This window comes from Magnolia sinica, chromosome 11 (assembly GCF_029962835.1).
Source record: "Magnolia sinica isolate HGM2019 chromosome 11, MsV1, whole genome shotgun sequence".
In the NCBI taxonomy this organism is placed as follows: Eukaryota; Viridiplantae; Streptophyta; class Magnoliopsida; order Magnoliales; family Magnoliaceae; genus Magnolia; species Magnolia sinica.
The window spans coordinates 72,656,183-72,677,843 of record NC_080583.1 but is presented as its reverse complement, the minus strand read 5'-3'; the positions used below and the strand labels follow the sequence as shown (position 1 = coordinate 72,677,843).

Below are 21,661 nucleotides of genomic sequence, written 5' to 3'. Positions count from 1 at the left end.
ATCATGCAGGTATATTATTTGAACTCATAGTGAAAAAAATAAAAAAAAATCCCCTACTTTGGATGCTGGATGGCCGGTGGGTCTCACTCACGAGGGCATATTTAGGCTTTTTTGAATAGTTGTGACTTTAAGTGTTATATATTTGACTTGGAGTTGCCACTAGTTAGTTACTTAGATTTTCGTAGTTGGTTAGACCCTACAGAATCTAGGAACTAGAGAATCAGGGGATTCTCTTGTCTAAATGATTCCTAATCTTTGACTTGGGATTCTGGGTAAAGAACCATAGTGATGAAGAGGGAAGGTGTTAGGCACCATCTCTACCCTGTGTGAATGTACAGTCTCTACTTCATAGGACTCGATGAAATAAGGGATTTGATTAGTTCTTATGCTAGACGATATAATGAATGCAGTGGGTGGTATACAGTGTGGCAATGTGGTGCCTACTTGAAGCGATGAAGCGATGAACCGAGAAAGACTTCTTTGCCTAGAGCCACCTACTTAGAGAAGTGGTGGAAATCCAGTCGATCCAAGTTTTTGATGGGTAAGATCCGATATCCTAGCAAACCACAAAGCATACACTCGAATTGATTAGATGAGTATGAGGGTTGAGAGCAGCGGTGATGATGCGTAATGTTAATACAAATATGAATGAAACTGATATGAGTTGGACAAGTGGGTGAACGGGTTGTCGCAAAGATCGACTAGAGTGGGCTAGATCGACCTTTTAAGTGGTTTAAGTGGCTAGAGTTTGGGCTTGACTTGGCTAGCCTAAGTCTTGGGGTGGCTTCCTTTCCCTCACTCACTTCTCTCTCCTTGGTGGGTGGATGGACTAGTGGGTGAATGGGTTGTCGCAAGGATTGACTAGAGTGGGTTGGATTGGCCTGTTCAGGTGGTTGAAGTGGCTAGCCTAAGGCTTGGAGTGGCTTCCTTTCCCTGACTCACTTCTCTTCGGTAGGTGAATGGACTAGACCTAATCTCCCACTCATTGTCTTCTTCTTAAGTGATGGAATGTGAAAATTGATGAAGTATTTATAGGTGTTAGGGGTGGAACTTTAGTAATTTTTAAAAAGTTTAGGGGCTAAAGAGGACTCTAAGGGATGTGATTGGCTGTTCAGATGAGTGTGCCAGTGCATTATGATTAGTTGGATCAAATAACAAGACACATAATTTGGTGGAAAATTAGGGGCAAAAGGATTAATTTTGCTCAAGTGGGACTCTCAAGATGGGGTTTCATTTCTCTCACCCCCGCGATGAAAGATCACAAAATTCCATGTGGTAGGTGGCGCATGATGAACTGCCTGCCATGTAGATGGGCTCTGATTTTGGTTGGGAGCCTTGGTGAGGTCTTGGTTCCCTTCTGATCTGCTTCCCTTTGCTTTATTGTGGTCATCGAACTAAATGGGCCTAAACTTAGGCTTGGATTGGGCTTCAGACTGAGCTTAGGCTTAGGCTTAGGTTTAAGGTCCCATCAATGCTCAAATTAGCTTGTCAGCTGTGGGTGGGGGTGTCTACACCTACATAAAATGATATTTTTTTTTTTTTCCTTTTAACTATGTTTACATAGATGGTGCTTTTTCATTAGTGCCAGATCTTGTGTATCCATAGCCCTGCTGCTGGACGAAATCTATGCCATCTTTGCAATGGGCAATGAAAATAATCATTAGCTTTTCCATTTCAAATCCAGATTCTAACCTATCCAAACATGGCCACTTGAGGAAAGGAATAAGCTATGGTCAAGCTTAGGTCGAACCAAGGATGGGGCCAGTGGAATAGGCTTAAGCTTGAGTTCCAAAAACATGGGTCCCATAAATTGATCAAATCCCTATTAAATGGTTCCACAATAAATGTTCCTAATCCATCTGCACATGTACGAAGAAATAAACATTTAAAAGTCATCATTTTACTTAGGCACTTAAATTAATTGAGTTGGACCATCCATCAAATTCAGCATAATATTTCATAGGCTACCTTAAAAAAATATGCTAATTAGATGATCTAATCCACCTTTGATTTGGCCTTTGAAAATAAAAATAAAAATTACATCCCTCGTTTTTAGAAGCCATGGATGGGATAGTTATGGTTGCCTAACTAAAGGGATTCTCTAGGAACATGGCATGGGAGTGAGCTATTCACTTTGGTATTTGAATCACATAGGATGTATGGCTTAAATACCTGTTTTTGTTTTTCATGTAGTGTTTGGTTGTCCGTTGAAAACAGCTGCCCATCCCGTGAATCATATTTGAAAACTACAACGAGGATAAGGTGGGGCCCTCCTTGATGTTTGTGAGTAATCCACCTTGTCCATCCGTTTTGTGAGATCATTTTAAGACATGCTACGAAAATTCAAGAAGATCCAAAATTCAAGTGGGCGATACAAGAGGAAAGAGTGGGGAAAGAATTTCCTACCGTTGAAACCTTCCTGACCTACCTTGATGTTTATATGTCATCCCAACCGTTTATAAGTTCATTCCTGCCGAGATGAACTGACAATATAGAAAACTTTATCGTGATACAGAACTTTTATAGCCATATGAATGTTTCAATGGTGGTCACTCAATCCTTACTGTTTTCTCTTGTGTGGCTCATTTGAGTATTAAATCTACTTCGTTTTTGGCCACTTACCCTAAAATGATCTTGTAAAACAAATGGATGGAGAGGATTCCTCAAAAATATCAAGGAGGGCCCCACCTCCCTTCCCTGAGTAAGAACTTCTTACCTCGTGCTTATGGGAGGAAATCCAGTTGCATTGCGGAAAGTCCTGTCTATTCATGCACATGATCCAACGTTGGAAACATATAATGAACCAAGCTTGAATGATTTTCACTAAGGGATTTAAAGTTCCGTACCACTTAATATCATATAATTCCTTGTGCCAAACAATGTTAGGAGTTTCAAAACCGTATTTCAAGAAAAAAAATGGATTTTTGTCTGCTTCATTTTCTCATGACGGATTGACGGCGTGGATATACTAGAAATACATCAAGGTGGGCCTCACGGTAAGGGCCGCAAATCATGATGAGGAATGGCCAGTGCATTGCTCTCACTTGCCTCCCACACGTGGCAGCATAGGCATACGGGCGATTCTCTAGTCAGGTCCCCATTCCACTGCCTAGTTTTCCTTATCAACAGTCCGATCAATGGGCCATGCCATGGTTAGATAAATCGAACGGTCCAGATAAAGCATAAGCTTTCGGCCACCCTAGTAGTCAGACCATCTTAGTTCTGGATAGAGGACATCTAAACGGTGGGACCCTCCTATCGATGGTCACAGATCGATTACACGCTAACCAAATTGCCACGTGGGAATCGAGCGCGAGTACATTTTAAGCATTCCTCGCAATGTACCAGAAAACCCCTCTTTGGGTCAGTCAAAACGCCCGGCATCAGCAGAGCAGCGGTTGTTAGTTTTTCTGCAGCTGCCATCGAACAAGCCGACGCCGTTATGACGATAACGGTGGTGGAAGAATGGAGCGGATCTTCTTCTTCTAAGCTCTCCAAAACCGCCGTTATAACGGCGGATTCCTCTTCATCTCTCTCTCTCCAAAGGTCCTTCCAAACCTCTCTCTCATTTCTGCCCGAGGTCTTCTCTTTTACTTGTCCTTGACCCGAGGATGATACCACACATGCTCTCCTCGGGTTTTCTGTTTGCAGAGCTGGGGCCCACTAGCCGTTGGCACGATGGGCCCCACAATGGATGGACCATATCCCTGAAATCTCCCAAATCCCAGCCAACCATTCAGTTGTGGACATGGAAACTTTTGTTGCATTCCTTTTGTTAACGGTTCATTTGCGACCACTGCTGATCGAAGGGTTCGGATTGGCCTATGAAGTGGAATTTCGCATCATGGTCCATCCGCAGAAAGGCCCACAAGATCAACGGTCTGGATCGGGGTCATTTGGATGCCTGTAAAAATTGGGCTAGTGGTAAATGATTTACAGGCAGTGACAAATGATTTCGGGGGCCCACATCCTGATTGGGCCAAAATTCATTTTTGGGGCCCACATTCCTGATTGGACTAGATTGTTTCTGATATAACTGTATTCTGATAATTATTCCTGGTTGGCGAGCCTTTGTGTATTTGCAATGAGAAATTTTAATTTAATTTGAATTAATAGTTAATAATTCAGTCCTCTAATTAAGAAGGAATACTGAGATTTAGATTAATATGAAATAATTACTGTAAATTACTTGTTTACAAAGTGGTCTGCTAGAATACGTCCAATCCTATTGTTATAAGGTACATTGGGACTTGCAATGGATCTGATGGGTTTAAACTGTCAAGGGGCCCTCTCTATTTACATGGCTGATGTTGGATGCCTCTGAATTGTTCAAGATTGGAAGATTATAAATAAACTCAATGGGCTACCAAACAGTGGTTAAGGAAATCGTCAATATTCAAAAGGAATGAAATGAGTGAGGTGTCAGTTGAGCCACAATATACGATGTAAGCCAACAGTTAAAACTTAAAACAGTCTTTTTCTATCCATCCATTTGGGTTGTTTGCTGTGGCCCACCTGAGGTGTGAAACAGCCTGGCTTTGAGCCAGAAGATCCAAGTAATGTAGCCTACCTTATGGAAAGTTCGAATCATGCATATGTGCTCTATATTGGCTTGTGTCCCTCCGTGTAGATGGGCCCAGCTCCAGCACACGTGGAATTAAAAAGCACAAATAAAAATTAGTGTTTGCTGTATGTTTCTCTCTTTCAAGTGTGCATGACATCTGATCCGTCCTAATCATGGAAATCAGATGTCAGATCAGTTTGATAATTTTGGACTGGAGAGCCCACTAAAATGTATTACATCTGTATGGATTTCAAAAAATCGCTTCTCCCCTACTTGTTTCTTTCGTTTCTTCTTTCTTTTAGATAACTCTACCTTGTGTACATGTGGGAGAATCACGATGCTGAAATGCATTTTGTTTTGTGTGTTTGTGTGTGTTTGTGTGTTTTAACAATTTTCTCTTGGTATTATACAAATACTAGCAGGTCTAAAAGTCAGACATTACAGTTTTTTTTCCTTCAATTTGTGGGCCCATGGTTCAGTGATCCAATATTTTCATATCATGGGACTCAGAGTGAAGGTACCATACACCAAAAAAAATCCTGAGATTTAAAGTCCCTAGCTGTATAACTTTCTTGGTGTGGAGTTTGAGCTTAAACATGTATGGCTAGAGAAGAACATTCCATTCTAAATTTTTTCTAAATGTTGTTTTCTAGAGTTGTTTTATATTTGGATTAATGACGATATATGATTAACCGTGTTTTTCTTAATGTGTTTATGGTTGACTGTTTTTATTCAGTTTTTTGACCTCATAAAAGGGCATTTGAATTCATGGGCCCACATCTATGGCTTACCTGGTGTGTGTGTGTGTGTTTTTTTTTTTTTTTTACAATTTTTTTAAAATTTATTTTTTTAAATTTATTTTATAATGTAAGGATCAACCTTAAGCTTTATTGATATGGGCTCAAACCAATGATTCATCTAAAATGAAGCTCTTATATGTCATTTGAAGATTTCATAAGGATCTACCTCTCCAAGCTCCATCGGGCATGAAATACCTAATTACAAGATATAAATAATTCATGGGTTAACCAAACACAGACATCTATCTACTTGTAAATGGATTGCAGCTCAAAGCCAAATAGGACGGCTTGTAAATGATTTATGCCGGTAAATCACTTGCAAATCATTTACCTCTTACAAAATTTACAGGCATCCAAACGAGCCCTAAACCATGTACAAATAGGCCCCTTTTATTGCAGTCCTTTTTGTTTATTGTTCATTTGCAACTGCTGATTAAAGGGTTCGAGTTGCCCTATGAAGTGGAATTTCTTGTCATGGTCCATTGGAAAGGCCTGCAAGGTCAATGGTTTGGATCACCAAACCACTAGGCCCACACTGGTCATTGACGTGGTGGGGCCCACAATGGATGGACTATGCCCATGAAATCTCCCAGACCCCTCATGGACCCTTCTATTGTACTCCTTTGGTTAACCGTTCATTTATGATCGTCGATCGAAGGGTTTGGGTTGTCCCACGAATTGGAATTTCGTGTCATGGTCCGTCCACAGAAAGGCCCGCGAGATCAACAGTCTGGATCAATAAACCATGGTGCCTTTTTACACAAACTGAAAATGCGGGGATAATCCAAGTTTCTTTTATGGCTGTAAATAGGTGCGGAAGTGGATTCAATGAGGTTCGGAGGCGGATTCTCAATGCATTCGTACCGGAGGCAAGTTGGTTTGCTTTCAACTTTTCTCTTCTGCTTTTCTTTTTTGATTTTTCCCCTGAAATTTCCTGTTCATCTCAAATTGAAGTTCAGACATTTGAGTAGTTATGTTGTGTTTGGACGCACAAGTGAATTGAATTTCAAGTAGTTATAGTGTTTGGACGCACAAGTGAATTGAATTTCAAGCATTCAGTTTAATGAAGAGAAGGTTGATAGAGAAGAAGACTTAGACCCACCATCACATGTTTGTAGTAGTTTTGGGTCAAAATTACTCAAACATGTGATGGTGGGCCTCGGTCTTCTTCTTTGTTAGAGATGACGAAAAATAAGGACATTTCCTGGCATTTATAATTAGGAAAATAGCCCTAAACTTTTAGTTGGATTTCTTTCGAGTCCAACTTGAAAGCAACAAAATCACTATTTGGAGCCCAGACTCTATGTGAAGGCCTTTACAAGTGAACTATTTCCAACACATTGAAAGACTTCACTTAAAAATCTGTGTGAAGTGCAAACACTTTCATTTCAATTGGTCGAGTAAGGGTTTATGATGCAAACAAACTTAAGTAAGATGAGATCAAATGGAGGCAACATTCTAAATCAGTTTGGCTCAAAGAGTGGGAGAAAACATGAAATACATTCATGGGATTGCTAGTGCAAGGTGCAAATGTAATCAGATCGAAAGTCTTTTGATAAATTCGGAAGTAACTGAGGATAAGGAAGCATTGTGCAACTCCATTGACTTCTATTTGGAAACCCGGACAAAGCTTGACAACTTGTCTTTTGACCAGATTCTAGCCAAAGATGCGGATAGTTCAGAAAAACCAATTGGCTGGAAGAAGTAAAATCTGCAGTTCTTGTTTTGGAGAAGGATAAGGCTCCTGGGCCGGATGGGTTTCCTATCACATTTTATCTGATATTTTGGGAGGCAAGGGAAAGGTGATCTGATGATCTTTGCTTCATAATTTTTTGATAGAGATCATGTAATGCCTCAAACTGGTCTACTCTAATGGGCTAATCCTAACTTAATTTAGTTATGGCACCAAACCATGAGTAGTTTGAACGAACGGTCCTGCGGCAAATCCTACGAGGACGCCTCAGTACACTGTTCTGGTTGGACGGGACGTTACATGATTAACCGGACTTGTGCGGTTCTTCACTGGAACACCCTGTATAAACTGACATTGAGTGCTAATGGTCATTAAGTAATATTTAGGTTAATTAAATAAAATAAAAAAAATAAAAATTGATGGATTTTTGGAAATCCAAAACAGTGAAAATCAAGGATGTTACAGTTGACCACATGAAAAATAACTACCTATCTCAAAAATCGTATTTGAAGACTACAGTGAAAAGTAAGGTAGGGCCCACCTTGATGTTTGTGAGTAATTCACCCCGTCCATTCATTTTATGAGATCATTTTAGGATATGCTACCAAAAGTCAAACAGATCCAAAACCCAAGTGGGCCATATGAGAGGAAAGAGGGTGGAAAGAATTTCTTACCGTTGAAAACTTCCCGAGCTCCACCTTGATGTTTATGTCATCCCAATCGTTTATAAGTTCATTCTTGCTGGGATGAACTGACAACATAGAAAACTTTATCGTGATACAAAACTTTTGTAGCCATATGAATATTTCAATGGTGGTCATTCAATCCCCATTATTTTCTCTTGTGTGGCCCAATTGAGTTTTAAATATACCTCATTTTTGGTCGCTTACCCTAAAATGATCTTGTAAAACAAATGGATGGGGTGGATTCCTCACAAATATCAAGGTGGGCCCCACCTCCCTTCCCAGCATAAGAACTTCCGAGCTCATGCTTTTAGGAGGAAATCCAGTTGCATTGCGGAAAGTCCTGTCTATTCATGCACATGATCCAACGTTGGAAACATATAATGAACCAAGCCTGAATGATTTTCACTAAGGGATTTAAAGTTCCGTACCACTTAATATCATATAATTCCTTGTGCCAAACAATGTTAGGAGTTTCAAAACCGTATTTCAAGAAAAAAAATGGATTTTTGTCTGCTTCATTTTCTCATGACGGATTGACGGCGTGGATATACTAGAAATACATCAAGGTGGGCCTCACGGTAAGGGCCGCAAATCATGATGAGGAATGGCCAGTGCATTGCTCTCACTTGCCTCCCACACGTGGCAGCATAGGCATACGGGCGATTCTCTAGTCAGGTCCCCATTCCACTGCCTAGTTTTCCTTATCAACAGTCCGATCAATGGGCCATGCCATGGTTAGATAAATCGAACGGTCCAGATAAAGCATAAGCTTTCGGCCACCCTAGTAGTCAGACCATCTTAGTTCTGGATAGAGGACATCTAAACGGTGGGACCCTCCTATCGATGGTCACAGATCGATTACACGCTAACCAAATTGCCACGTGGGAATCGAGCGCGAGTACATTTTAAGCATTCCTCGCAATGTACCAGAAAACCCCTCTTTGGGTCAGTCAAAACGCCCGGCATCAGCAGAGCAGCGGTTGTTAGTTTTTCTGCAGCTGCCATCGAACAAGACGACGCCGTTATGACGATAACGGTGGTGGAAGAATGGAGCGGATCTTCTTCTTCTAAGCTCTCCAAAACCGCCGTTATAACGGCGGATTCCTCTTCATCTCTCTCTCTCCAAAGGTCCTTCCAAACCTCTCTCTCATTTCTGCCCGAGGTCTTCTCTTTTACTTGTCCTTGACCCGAGGATGATACCACACATGCTCTCCTCGGGTTTTCTGTTTGCAGAGCTGGGGCCCACTAGCCGTTGGCACGATGGGCCCCACAATGGATGGACCATATCCCTGAAATCTCCCAAATCCCAGCCAACCATTCAGTTGTGGACATGGAAACTTTTGTTGACTTCCTTTTGTTAACGGTTCATTTGCGACCACTGCTGATCGAAGGGTTCGGATTGTCCTATGAAGTGGAATTTCGCATCATGGTCCATCCGCAGAAAGGCCCACAAGATCAACGGTCTGGATCGGGGTCATTTGGATGCCTGTAAAAATTGGGCTAGTGGTAAATGATTTACAGGCAGTGACAAATGATTTCGGGGGCCCACATCCTGATTGGGCCAAAATTCATTTTTGGGGCCCACATTCCTGATTGGACTAGATTGTTTCTGATATAACTGTATTCTGATAATTATTCCTGGTTGGCGAGCCTTTGTGTATTTGCAATGAGAAATTTTAATTTAATTTGAATTAATAGTTAATAATTCAGTCCTCTAATTAAGAAGGAATACTGAGATTTAGATTAATATGAAATAATTACTGTAAATTACTTGTTTACAAAGTGGTCTGCTAGAATACGTCCAATCCTATTGTTATAAGGTACATTGGGACTTGCAATGGATCTGATGGGTTTAAACTGTCAAGGGGCCCTCTCTATTTACATGGCTGATGTTGGATGCCTCTGAATTGTTCAAGATTGGAAGATTATAAATAAACTCAATGGGCTACCAAACAGTGGTTAAGGAAATCGTCAATATTCAAAAGGAATGAAATGAGTGAGGTGTCAGTTGAGCCACAATATACGATGTAAGCCAACAGTTAAAACTTAAAACAGTCTTTTTCTATCCATCCATTTGGGTTGTTTGCTGTGGCCCACCTGAGGTGTGAAACAGCCTGGCTTTGAGCCAGAAGATCCAAGTAATGTAGCCTACCTTATGGAAAGTTCGAATCATGCATATGTGCTCTATATTGGCTTGTGTCCCTCCGTGTAGATGGGCCCAGCTCCAGCACACGTGGAATTAAAAAGCACAAATAAAAATTAGTGTTTGCTGTATGTTTCTCTTTTTCAAGTGTGCATGACATCTGATCCGTCCTAATCATGGAAATCAGATGTCAGATCAGTTTGATAATTTTGGACTGGAGAGCCCACTAAAATGTATTACATCTGTATGGATTTCAAAAAATCGCTTCTCCCCTACTTGTTTCTTTCCTTTCTTCTTTCTTTTAGATAACTCTACCTTGTGTACATGTGGGAGAATCACGATGCTGAAATGCATTTTGTTTTGTGTGTTTGTGTGTGTTTGTGTGTTTTAACAATTTTCTCTTGGTATTATACAAATACTAGCAGGTCTAAAAGTCAGACATTACAGTTTTTTTTCCTTCAATTTGTGGGCCCATGGTTCAGTGATCCAATATTTTCATATCATGGGACTCAGAGTGAAGGTACCATACACCAAAAAAAATCCTGAGATTTAAAGTCCCTAGCTGTATAACTTTCTTGGTGTGGAGTTTGAGCTTAAACATGTATGGCTAGAGAAGAACATTCCATTCTAAATTTTTTCTAAATGTTGTTTTCTAGAGTTGTTTTATATTTGGATTAATGACGATATATGATTAACCGTGTTTTTCTTAATGTGTTTATGGTTGACTGTTTTTATTCAGTTTTTTGACCTCATAAAAGGGCATTTGAATTCGTGGGCCCACATCTATGGCTTACCTGGTGTGTGTGTGTGTGTTTGTTTTGTTTTTACAATTTTTTTAAAATTTATTTTTTTAAATTTATTTTATAATGTAAGGATCAACCTTAAGCTTTATTGATATGGGCTCAAACCAATGATTCATCTAAAATGAAGCTCTTATATGTCATTTGAAGATTTCATAAGGATCTACCTCTCCAAGCTCCATCGGGCATGAAATACCTAATTACAAGATATAAATAATTCATGGGTTAACCAAACACAGACATCTATCTACTTGTAAATGGATTGCAGCTCAAAGCCAAATAGGACGGCTTGTAAATGATTTATGCCGGTAAATCACTTGCAAATCATTTACCTCTTACAAAATTTACAGGCATCCAAACGAGCCCTAAACCATGTACAAATAGGCCCCTTTTATTGCAGTCCTTTTTGTTTATTGTTCATTTGCAACTGCTGATTAAAGGGTTCGAGTTGCCCTATGAAGTGGAATTTCTTGTCATGGTCCATTGGAAAGGCCTGCAAGGTCAATGGTTTGGATCACCAAACCACTAGGCCCACACTGGTCATTGACGTGGTGGGGCCCACAATGGATGGACTATGCCCATGAAATCTCCCAGACCCCTCATGGACCCTTCTATTGTACTCCTTTGGTTAACCGTTCATTTATGATCGTCGATCGAAGGGTTTGGGTTGTCCCACGAATTGGAATTTCGTGTCATGGTCCGTCCACAGAAAGGCCCGCGAGATCAACAGTCTGGATCAATAAACCATGGTGCCTTTTTACACAAACTGAAAATGCGGGGATAATCCAAGTTTCTTTTATGGCTGTAAATAGGTGCGGAAGTGGATTCAATGAGGTTCGGAGGCGGATTCTCAATGCATTCGTACCGGAGGCAAGTTGGTTTGCTTTCAACTTTTCTCTTCTGCTTTTCTTTTTTGATTTTTCCCCTGAAATTTCCTGTTCATCTCAAATTGAAGTTCAGACATTTGAGTAGTTATGTTGTGTTTGGACGCACAAGTGAATTGAATTTCAAGTAGTTATAGTGTTTGGACGCACAAGTGAATTGAATTTCAAGCATTCAGTTTAATGAAGAGAAGGTTGATAGAGAAGAAGACTTAGACCCACCATCACATGTTTGTAGTAGTTTTGGGTCAAAATTACTCAAACATGTGATGGTGGGCCTCGGTCTTCTTCTTTGTTAGAGATGACGAAAAATAAGGACATTTCCTGGCATTTATAATTAGGAAAATAGCCCTAAACTTTTAGTTGGATTTCTTTCGAGTCCAACTTGAAAGCAACAAAATCACTATTTGGAGCCCAGACTCTATGTGAAGGCCTTTACAAGTGAACTATTTCCAACACATTGAAAGACTTCACTTAAAAATCTGTGTGAAGTGCAAACACTTTCATTTCAATTGGTCGAGTAAGGGTTTATGATGCAAACAAACTTAAGTAAGATGAGATCAAATGGAGGCAACATTCTAAATCAGTTTGGCTCAAAGAGTGGGAGAAAACATGAAATACATTCATGGGATTGCTAGTGCAAGGTGCAAATGTAATCAGATCGAAAGTCTTTTGATAAATTCGGAAGTAACTGAGGATAAGGAAGCATTGTGCAACTCCATTGACTTCTATTTGGAAACCCGGACAAAGCTTGACAACTTGTCTTTTGACCAGATTCTAGCCAAAGATGCGGATAGTTCAGAAAAACCAATTGGCTGGAAGAAGTAAAATCTGCAGTTCTTGTTTTGGAGAAGGATAAGGCTCCTGGGCCGGATGGGTTTCCTATCACATTTTATCTGATATTTTGGGAGGCAAGGGAAAGGTGATCTGATGATCTTTGCTTCATAATTTTTTGATAGAGATCATGTAATGCCTCAAATTCTAGCACCCGAGTATAAGGACTCAAATCCCAAATTCGAGGGTGTTAGCTAAATAATGAACGGATGCTTTTTTTTATTTTATTTTTTATTTAGTTTATTTTTTATAACATATCATTTTTTTTTCCTATCACTTTCCACATTCGCAAGGTATATATCACATGAGCAAAATAAATTGAACTTTGTAAAATAGAGTTTCAAGCATCACGTAAATCACTAAACTTGTCCACTTAATTAGGGACGTATTACAAAATTTAATAATCTGTTCAAGCACTGATAGTCCAACTAAAGCATAAGAATAAATCCATCTATTGGTTGAGTTCTAAGAGTTCCACCATGCTCATGTATTGCATCTCATCCATGGGGTCCTCACATGATTCTTCAGGCGCATCGTAACACTCTTCTTGTCCTGCGTCATCTGTTTGTGTAATTACACTAAAAGGGTGAGTGACTATCTCAGCGAGAACTCCCCCCTCCCCCCAAGATTACAAATCCATCATCACAGTCCAGTGTAGTTTACAAATATAAAACAAGCAAATACAAACAATGCGATTCTTGATTAATGCACAAATGCACATCAACCTAGGGATGCACATCCAGCTGAAACTTGTGAGTAGAACCCACGATGCAAAAGAACTACCGCATAATGACCCAAGAATCATGACATACATTGGCATCATGCCTGGGAATCACAAAGGACATACATTGACACCAGCAGTGAGTTCTATACAATGACTCAGGAATCACAAGGGACAGACATCGACATCATGACCTAGGAATCACAAAGGACATACATCGACATTATGACTCGGGAATCCTGGGGGACATACATTGGCGTAAAATGTGTTATGAATGCATGATTAGCCAATCCTTTATTTGTCCTGTTTAGAAACAACCAATTATGGGAATCTTATACGCTTAGTGGCCGTTTAAAATCACCATACCAATAAACTTTCAATACTCCCCCTCAAGTTGGAGCATAGATGTTGATCATGCCCAACTTGTCTATTAGACGACATAAGCCATTTTGACCAGGGGATTTAATGAACATATCAACTACTTGCTCGCTTGAACGAATAAATGGAGTGGAAATTTCCTTAGCAGCCATCTTTTCACAAATGAAGTGACAATCTATTTCAATATGTTTCGTGCGCTCATAAAACGCATGATTGCTAGCTATATGAATAGCCGCTTGATTATCAAAGTGCAAAGGAATAGAAACAGGAGAGGAGTGGCCAAGTTCTTGTAACAGTGTCTGAAGCCACATAAGTTCACCTGTTGCATGTGGCATGGCCTTATATTCAGTTTCAGCAGAGGATCGAGCAACCACTAATTGTTTCTTACTCTTCCAGGTGACTAAATTTCCACCAACAAAAGTGTAATAGCTAGATGTAGACCTCTGATCATAAAGGCTACTTGCACAGTCAGCGTCAGAGTAACCAGAAATATGAAGATGACCGTGTCGTTGAAATAGTAAGCCTTTTCCAGGAGACAATTTGATGTAACGAAGGATCTAATATACGGCAGTGAGATGTGTTGTACAAGGAGCATGCATAAACTAGCTCACCACCCCTACTGCATATGATATATCAAGTTGAGTAATAGTCAGGTAAATAAGACGACCAACCAAATAACGATACATACCCAAATTTGATGGGGGTTCGCCATCATCAATACCAAGTTTTTGAGCAACGTCCATACGAGTGGCAATTGGACGGCACCCAAGCATTATGGTTTCAGATAAGAGGTCAAGAGCATATTTCCGCTGCTATAGGACAATGCCAGATTTAGATCAATCCACCTCAATGCCAAGAAAATAGCGAAGAGTACCCAAATCCTTTATTACAAAGTGAGCTTGAAGGAAGGATTTGAGGTCAGTAATACCCACAACATCATCACTAGCCAAGACTTTGTCATCGACATAAATTAACAGAACTATAATCCCAAAAGTACACTGACAGATGAAGAAAGTGATTTAAATGACTCCGAACAAAGCCGAAGTCTAACAGTGCATAGCTAAACTTGTCAAACCAAGCTCGAGGAGACTGCTTAAGGCCATAGATAGACTTCTCGAGGTGGCAGACCTGATGTGAGCCATTGGTTTTTTTAAAAAACCCAGTGGAGGATCCATATAGACTTCTTTAGCAAGGTCACCATGTGGAAAGGCATTCTTCACGTTCAATTGGAATAATAGCTAATACATATTTGTAGCCAAAGAGATGATCACACGAACTGAGTTGAGCTTTACTACGGGTGAGAAAGTCTCAAAGTAATCCACACCATATGTTTGAGTGTAGCCCTTAGCTATTAATCAAGCCTTGTATCTGGGAGATGCTTAATAGAGTAAACCCAGCGGCACCCCACGATTTGCTTGTTCTTAACAAGGAAACCAGTTCCTAGGTATCATTCTACTCGAGAGCACGCATTTCTTCTATCATAGCTTGCTTCTAGTCAGGGCTATTGAGGGCCTCCTTGAGAGTCCTAGGAATAGAGGAAGAGGATGCCGAGGTAGCGAAATTCTTGAAGGTGGGAGATAAACACCGAAAAAAGACATAATGATCGATAGGATGATAAGTACATGCACGAGTGGATTTATGTAAAGCAATAGGAAGATCATCAGAAGATGGAAGAACCATACCTAGATCTCCATGAGTAGACGTTATGATGGGAGTCTAAGTGGCAGGGGATTTCTTCCATCATTGATACACACGGAACGGTTTGGGAAGATGGGAATCTTCATTAAGAGAGGGAATCGAAAGAGGAATGGGATGATCCAACAAAGTCTTCCCCTAACTTGCAAGAGGATCATGCAATGATTTTCCTTTCGGTGAGAAGTAGGGAATATCCTCGAAGAAAGTTACATCCGCTGACACATATTTCTTGTGAGTTAGGGGATTATAGCATTTATAGCCCTTCTGAGATCGAGAATATCCCTAGAAATACATACATACATACATACATACATACATACATATATATATATATATATATATATATATATCAAGAACTTAACTTGTCATTACTACCATCAAGTTTGTGAACCAAAAAAGTGCATCCAAAAACTTTGGGGGATAATGGAAAGGCTTTGTCATGAGGATGGAGGATTTCAAAAGAAGATTTATTTTGTAGAATTCGAGATGGTAGTATATTAACAAGAAAAGTAGCAGTAAGGCATCATCTCAAAAACGTTTTGGAAGATTCATGTTGAGGAGGAGAGCATTAGTAACTTTAAGAAGGTGACGATTATTCCTTTCAGCAACACCATTTTGTTGGGGATTCCTTGGGCAAGAAGTCTGAGATAGTATACCATGATTCCACAAAAAAACTCAAGAAGCATTTCGATATATATATTCACCTCCATTGTCAGAGCGAAGAATTTTGATGGAACATTGAAATTAGTTGATAACTTCATTATAAAAGGCTTTGAATATATCAAACGCTTCATGTTTAAACTTCATAAGATAGATTCATGTCATTCAAGAATGGTCATCAATGAAAGACACAAAATATTTGTAACCAAAGGTAGAATCAATAGGCGCCGACCTCAAACATCAGAATGAACAAGTTCAAAAGGTATAGGTTTTTGTCCAGTCGAGCTGGAAGGAAACACAATTCTATGATGTTTAGAAAATTCACATGTATCACAACATAATGGTTTAAGAACGTTAATAGAAGGAAAGATAAGTTTTAGCTTAGATAAAGATGGATGTCCTAAACGACAGTGTCATCTAGATACAGAGTCTCTGATACCAAGTAGAAATCTGCTGCACAAGAAATCTGGAGAAGGAGAAAAGAGAAAGGGGAGAGAGGGAGAGATGGCTAGGGCAAGAAGTGTTGTGTTGTAGTTAGTCAAAAGACTAACACACACATGCGCATAAGTTGAAGGAAAAGGAACAATGCTCCACAGGATTACATGACAGCCATACACACGCACAAAAGAATACAATACACTTTCAATAGAGTTGGCATGGCAAAGCCCCGATTTTTCAGCGAATTAGAATCATTAGATTGATTATCAAAAAATCAAATTCCCCAAATCTGTAAGGGGCTTTTGCTGATATTAGTGCATTTGATTGGTTCGAGTGGGCCCCACAAATCAAAAGCCCCAATTCTTGAGGGAATAAGATTGATCGTGGAGCCCACAAATAAAAAACCCCACATCAGTAAGGGGCTTTTGCTAATGTTAATGGCATTTGTCAGTTGATTGGGCCCCACAAAATAAAAGCCCCAAATTTTTAGTGAATTAAATTGATTTTCGGGCCTACAAATCAAAAACCCTAAAATAGTCAGGAGGTTTTGGTGAAATTACTGCCATCTGTTTGTTGAGTTGGCGTGACAAATCAAAAGCCCCTACTTTTCAGTCACTTTGATTGATTATGGGGCCCCACAAATCGAAAACGCTAAATCTGTAATACAAATAAAAAATAATTAAAAAATTTTAAAAATACCTTTGCTTCTTCTCTTCTTCTTCTCCGTTTCCTTCTTCTTACTACTTCCACCACTAAAGACAATGCAGCTCAAGAGGTGAGTGCATACTGTGGTAGGGGTGTGATCAATGAATCCCGTGCGGTGGTTGGTGTGAGAAAGGAGAGTGCACCAATGGGGTAGGGTTTTCTGCTGAGAGAGTGGGTGGTGATAAGGGTGTTTTTGTCATTTAGTTCAGGTGATGGCAATCGTGTTTTCATCTTCTTAAAAAAGAGTCTTCTGTTGAAAATGTAATGGAGGCAACCGGACTATCTTTGCCGATAAGTTTACAAACTAAATGAAAATTGAGGAAAGTGAGTTCCAAAAACAGAGAAAAGGCGTGAAGCCCCAACCTTGGCTGAGACGCTAGCAATGGAGGTAGTTTCTCTCCAATGCCAAGCAAACAAAATGTTTAGTCAAAGCCAGGCTATATATGGACCAATATTTTTGTGTTTCAATTCTCAAACTATCATACTCTTAGGAAAAATTCAGTAGTATCATATGACCATATGGATGTCTTTTCATGTCTAGTTTTCTGGAGTTGCCATGTTTTATTGGTTGCAAGTGGGTTAGGCTATCCTGGTTCTACCCCAAATAGAGGCAGATCTGACTGGGCTTGGGCCTGACCTTTTCAGGTTGGACAACTTAGCTGAGCATAGGCTTGAGTTTGACTGAAGGTTCAATAGAGCAACCCAGCCTGTCCAAGTTATTTAACAGTATTGACAGAGAATTTGACTAGTGGCCTGGATGGGCATAAGCTCACTTTGCTCACAGGTGGCCCAGGCTTGGGCTTGGATCCTCAGGAGTTCTGCCCCAGATATACTTCAACCCAGATGCAACCAAACCCTAAACCCTTCTAGCATCTCCTTTCAGTGTCTGACTTACAGATTTAGTAGTTATCTCAATGTGTTTTCATTTCAAAGGTGGGTTTGTTCAGGGCTTTCCGAGCAGCGTGACACCTGATTACGTTCAATTCCAAGTATGGGATTCCTTGCAGGTAATGGTGAATCCTTCTATGAAGGTGCATTAGAATGATACCACTGAGTTGTGAATTAATGCTTGATGAAATTTGCTTTAGGGCCTGTCAACCTATATACGCAGCATGCTTTCTACTCAGGTAACTTTGAAAAACTTTATGTATGGTTTTATGTAATTAAAAATCTATACCTTGTGGGAACTGTTGGTCATACTTTATATTCTTGGAACTTTTATTAATTTGAGAGTGCTTTACAAATGCTAATAGGCTCTCTTGAGTGCTATTGGAGTTGGTCAGAAATCTGCAACTGTCATCAGTGCCACATTTCAGGTAACAAGTTATCTATGGTGGCATAATTCTAGTTCCAATTTTTTTTTTTTTTATAAAATTGATGCATTTATATTCTAATTTCAGTATGTCCTATTCTAGGTGCTATGACATTCATATCTAGGCTACCTGCCTCCATCTAACCTTTTCTTTTATATGATCTTCCTATTGAAAATACGAAAGATTCCATGTGACTTGGATGCAGCCATGGTCGCAAATGCCAACTTGGTACAAAGCCTCGATTTACTAAAAACTATTGAGTTTTAAAGATTTAGTCCATTTATATTTACCCTTATGAAGTTTCCGAATGACGATGTATGAATTACATGATCCTGCATTGAGGATATTTGAAGTAGACTTGGGTTCTCAGTCATGGTATTTAACAACGGTTACATAACGGTAACGGTGGTGCCCATACACAATATGGGGCTGTGGAGCTTGATTTTTTTTTTTTTTAAAAGGCATGTAATGGGCCAATACACTTTTCCCTTAAAAGGAATTTTGACCATTATAGGGCTGTAATTGTCATTACCGCCCGTATTGTAACCGCCATAAGGTTTCAATTATTTGATTCCTAAATATGCAAATATGTGTATTTTAGCACCTCCGGAAATTTCATTGGGAAATTATACAAATTTCCCCAATGTTTCCCCCAGTAAACGATACATTTTCGGGTATCGGTGATATCGATACATATTTCCATATCCCAGCCAGTGATACATGTAACGATACCGATACTATGAACATTCTCTAATACCGTGTCAAACGTCCCACTGTCAGGGACAGATAAACAAATAACACTAATGATTAGCGTGAGCAGCATATGGTGAGAGAGTGAGAGAGTGATGCAGGACAATTAACCACTTGCTCTAAAAGCTCGAACCGTTAGAGCATGGCGAATCAATCCCTTTATCTCATAGCCCAGGCTCCACATCTCATGGGTTAGGACCTCAGCAGAACCCCCTTCGTGGGCCCCAAATCACATGGGTACCGCCTCACACAAGCCGCTCACCCCGAGTGTGTTCTGGCATCCCACAGGCTACCCCACTTGAGCTCGGTGTGAAACGCGCATTAATCACCCCCGGTGAGTAGTCTTGAACATGAGACCTCCCCCGTGGGCGCCGCCCACCCCGAGTGTGCCCCTGCATCCCATAGGCGACCCCACTTGAGCCTAGTGTGAAAATGCTCCTACATTAATCACCACCAGTGAGGGGTCTCGAACGCGAGACCCTCGTGGGCTCGTGGGCCCTAAATCACATGGGCCGCCCACCTTGAGTGTGTCCCCGCATCCCACGGGCCCCACTCGAGCCCGGTGTGAAATGCGCATTAATCACCCTTGGTGAGGAGTCTCGAACACGAGACCTCCCTCGTGGGCCCCAAATCACTTGGGTTACCCACCCCGAGTGTGTCCCTGCATCCCACGGGCTACCCCACTCGAGCCAGGTGTGAAAATGCCCCTGCATTAATCATCCTCGGTGAGGAGTCTCGAACACGAGACCTGCTTTGATACCAATTTGATGCGGGACAATTAACCACTTACTCTAAAAGCTTGAACTGTTAGAGCATGGCGAATCAATCCCTTTATCTCATAGCCCAGGCCCCACATCTTATGGGTTAAGACCTTGGCCGAACCTTCTTCGTGGGCCCCAAATCACATGGGTACCGCCTCACACAGGCCGCCCACCCCGAGTGTGTCTTCGCATCAAACAGGCTACCCCACTCAAGCCCGGTGTGAAATGCGCATTAATCACCCCCGATGAGAAGTCTCGAACACGAGACCTCCCCGGTGGCCCTGCCCACCCGAGCGTGCCCTTGCATCCCACAGGCGACCCCACTCGAGCTCAGTGTGAAAATGCCCTTGCATTAGAGAGTGAGAGAACATGAGAAAACCCTCATGCCTCTAGGGTATTTTATTTTATTTTTTATTTTTTTATATTAATATTTAAAGCACATAACACAAACTTGGGCCTGAGGCCCAGGCCCAACACTAACACGCGTGAACATGGGAGACCCAAGTCCAATGCTCACGCACAGATGATCTTCTACACAAGAAATGCTCAATCTATTGTGAGGCCCAATATATTGTTGGTCTAGGTCATTGAACCATGGCCACCACTTGTACATATTGAAAACCCGAGTATATTTCACTTGTCTTGAGGATTGTGCAATTCCTCGTGACAATGACATTGATTTTTACTAGCTCATTTAAGTCTTACTGTTTAAATTAAGTTATAACTAAATTGTATTCAAACATCCCTAGTGGAGAAGAGGATTGATAAATTTGGCAGAGGTATTATTGTGATTTCATACTTGCCCCTTCTCACATGTCAAAAGGCCATTTATTTTATTTTAAATGGCGACTTTTATTGAGAAAGAAACAAAAGGAGCCAAAAGGCTCTACTAGCTGAAAGAGGATGACGAGGAATCATCCGAAATAAAGAGTTGAATTTGGCCTAGTGGCCCCAAAGAAGAGGCAAAAGAAGATTGATCATGATGTGAAAAATCTTCTAGAATGAGTGCCTAAAGTAATGGCCCAATTTCATGCCTTGTCAAACACCCCATGCCAAGTGGTGGAAGAATTACAAGAGATTATGTTACTTCACTCTTTCCAGATTGCCTAATGACTTGCTAGCAAACAAATCCTCCAAAGAGTCCACCTTATTTTTTCCCTTAGAAATCCCCTTCCAAGCCAAAAGGAAACTAGAAATGGACCCAGATGTCACCCATTAGATTTCAAAAAGCTAAGCAAAATGCCACCATAGACTCGCCACCAAATCGCAATGGATGAAGAGGTAATCAACAAACTCACCATCTCTAAGGCAAAGGATGCAAACATTGGGAATAATCCAATTCCTATTCCTCAAATTGTCCATAGTAAGCACTCTATGTCCCAACAAGCCCAACCAAAAGCAATCACCTGGTGGGGGATGCTCCAAATGAAGGCCTAAAATGGGAGACATGCATATAAAGATTTAATAGAGAAGGTCCCAATACTATTTTACGTCCATTTTCCTGAGTCCCACTCTTCCTCACTAGGGCTTAAATCGAATGGGCAACCCAACATATAAAATCCCCAATCTCCTCTTTGCAAAGATCCCTATGAAAACAAGGGTACCAAAACGCTCGACTGCTGGACCACAGAAGATCTGCAGTGGGGCCCCTTATCGATTCTCATTGAATATAGACAAGGGAATTGATGGCTGTACACTTTCTAGACGTCCTACCAAAACCTTAGCTGAGAACCATCAACAAGGGTGCTTTCCACTACCTTAGCAAAATCTTCTTTGACTCCCATAATACCCTTCCAAATATGGGAAGTCTTGTAAAGAGAGGAACTCTTGGAATGCCAT

General features: G+C 40.6%; 1 protein-coding gene across 4 annotated transcripts in view; it reads left to right on the top strand.

The window, feature by feature from the left end:
* The first annotated feature begins 8,635 nt into the window (after window positions 1-8,635).
* Window positions 8,636-21,661, top strand: part of LOC131219337 (protein root UVB sensitive 3) — a 77,832-nt gene continuing 64,806 nt past the window's right edge. The window contains exons 1-5 of one of the 4 annotated variants that reach the window (XM_058214420.1): window positions 8,636-8,871; window positions 11,499-11,556; window positions 17,946-18,005; window positions 18,087-18,125; window positions 18,252-18,314. In XM_058214420.1, coding sequence (XP_058070403.1) covers window positions 8,768-8,871; window positions 11,499-11,556; window positions 17,946-18,005; window positions 18,087-18,125; window positions 18,252-18,314 — 324 coding nt within the window. In that variant the 5' untranslated portion in view covers window positions 8,636-8,767. Of the gene's footprint in view, window positions 8,872-11,498; window positions 11,557-17,945; window positions 18,006-18,086; window positions 18,126-18,251; window positions 18,315-21,661 lie in introns of those variants that run through there. The other 3 variants (XR_009158114.1, XM_058214418.1, XM_058214419.1) reach the window with 3 other exon arrangements.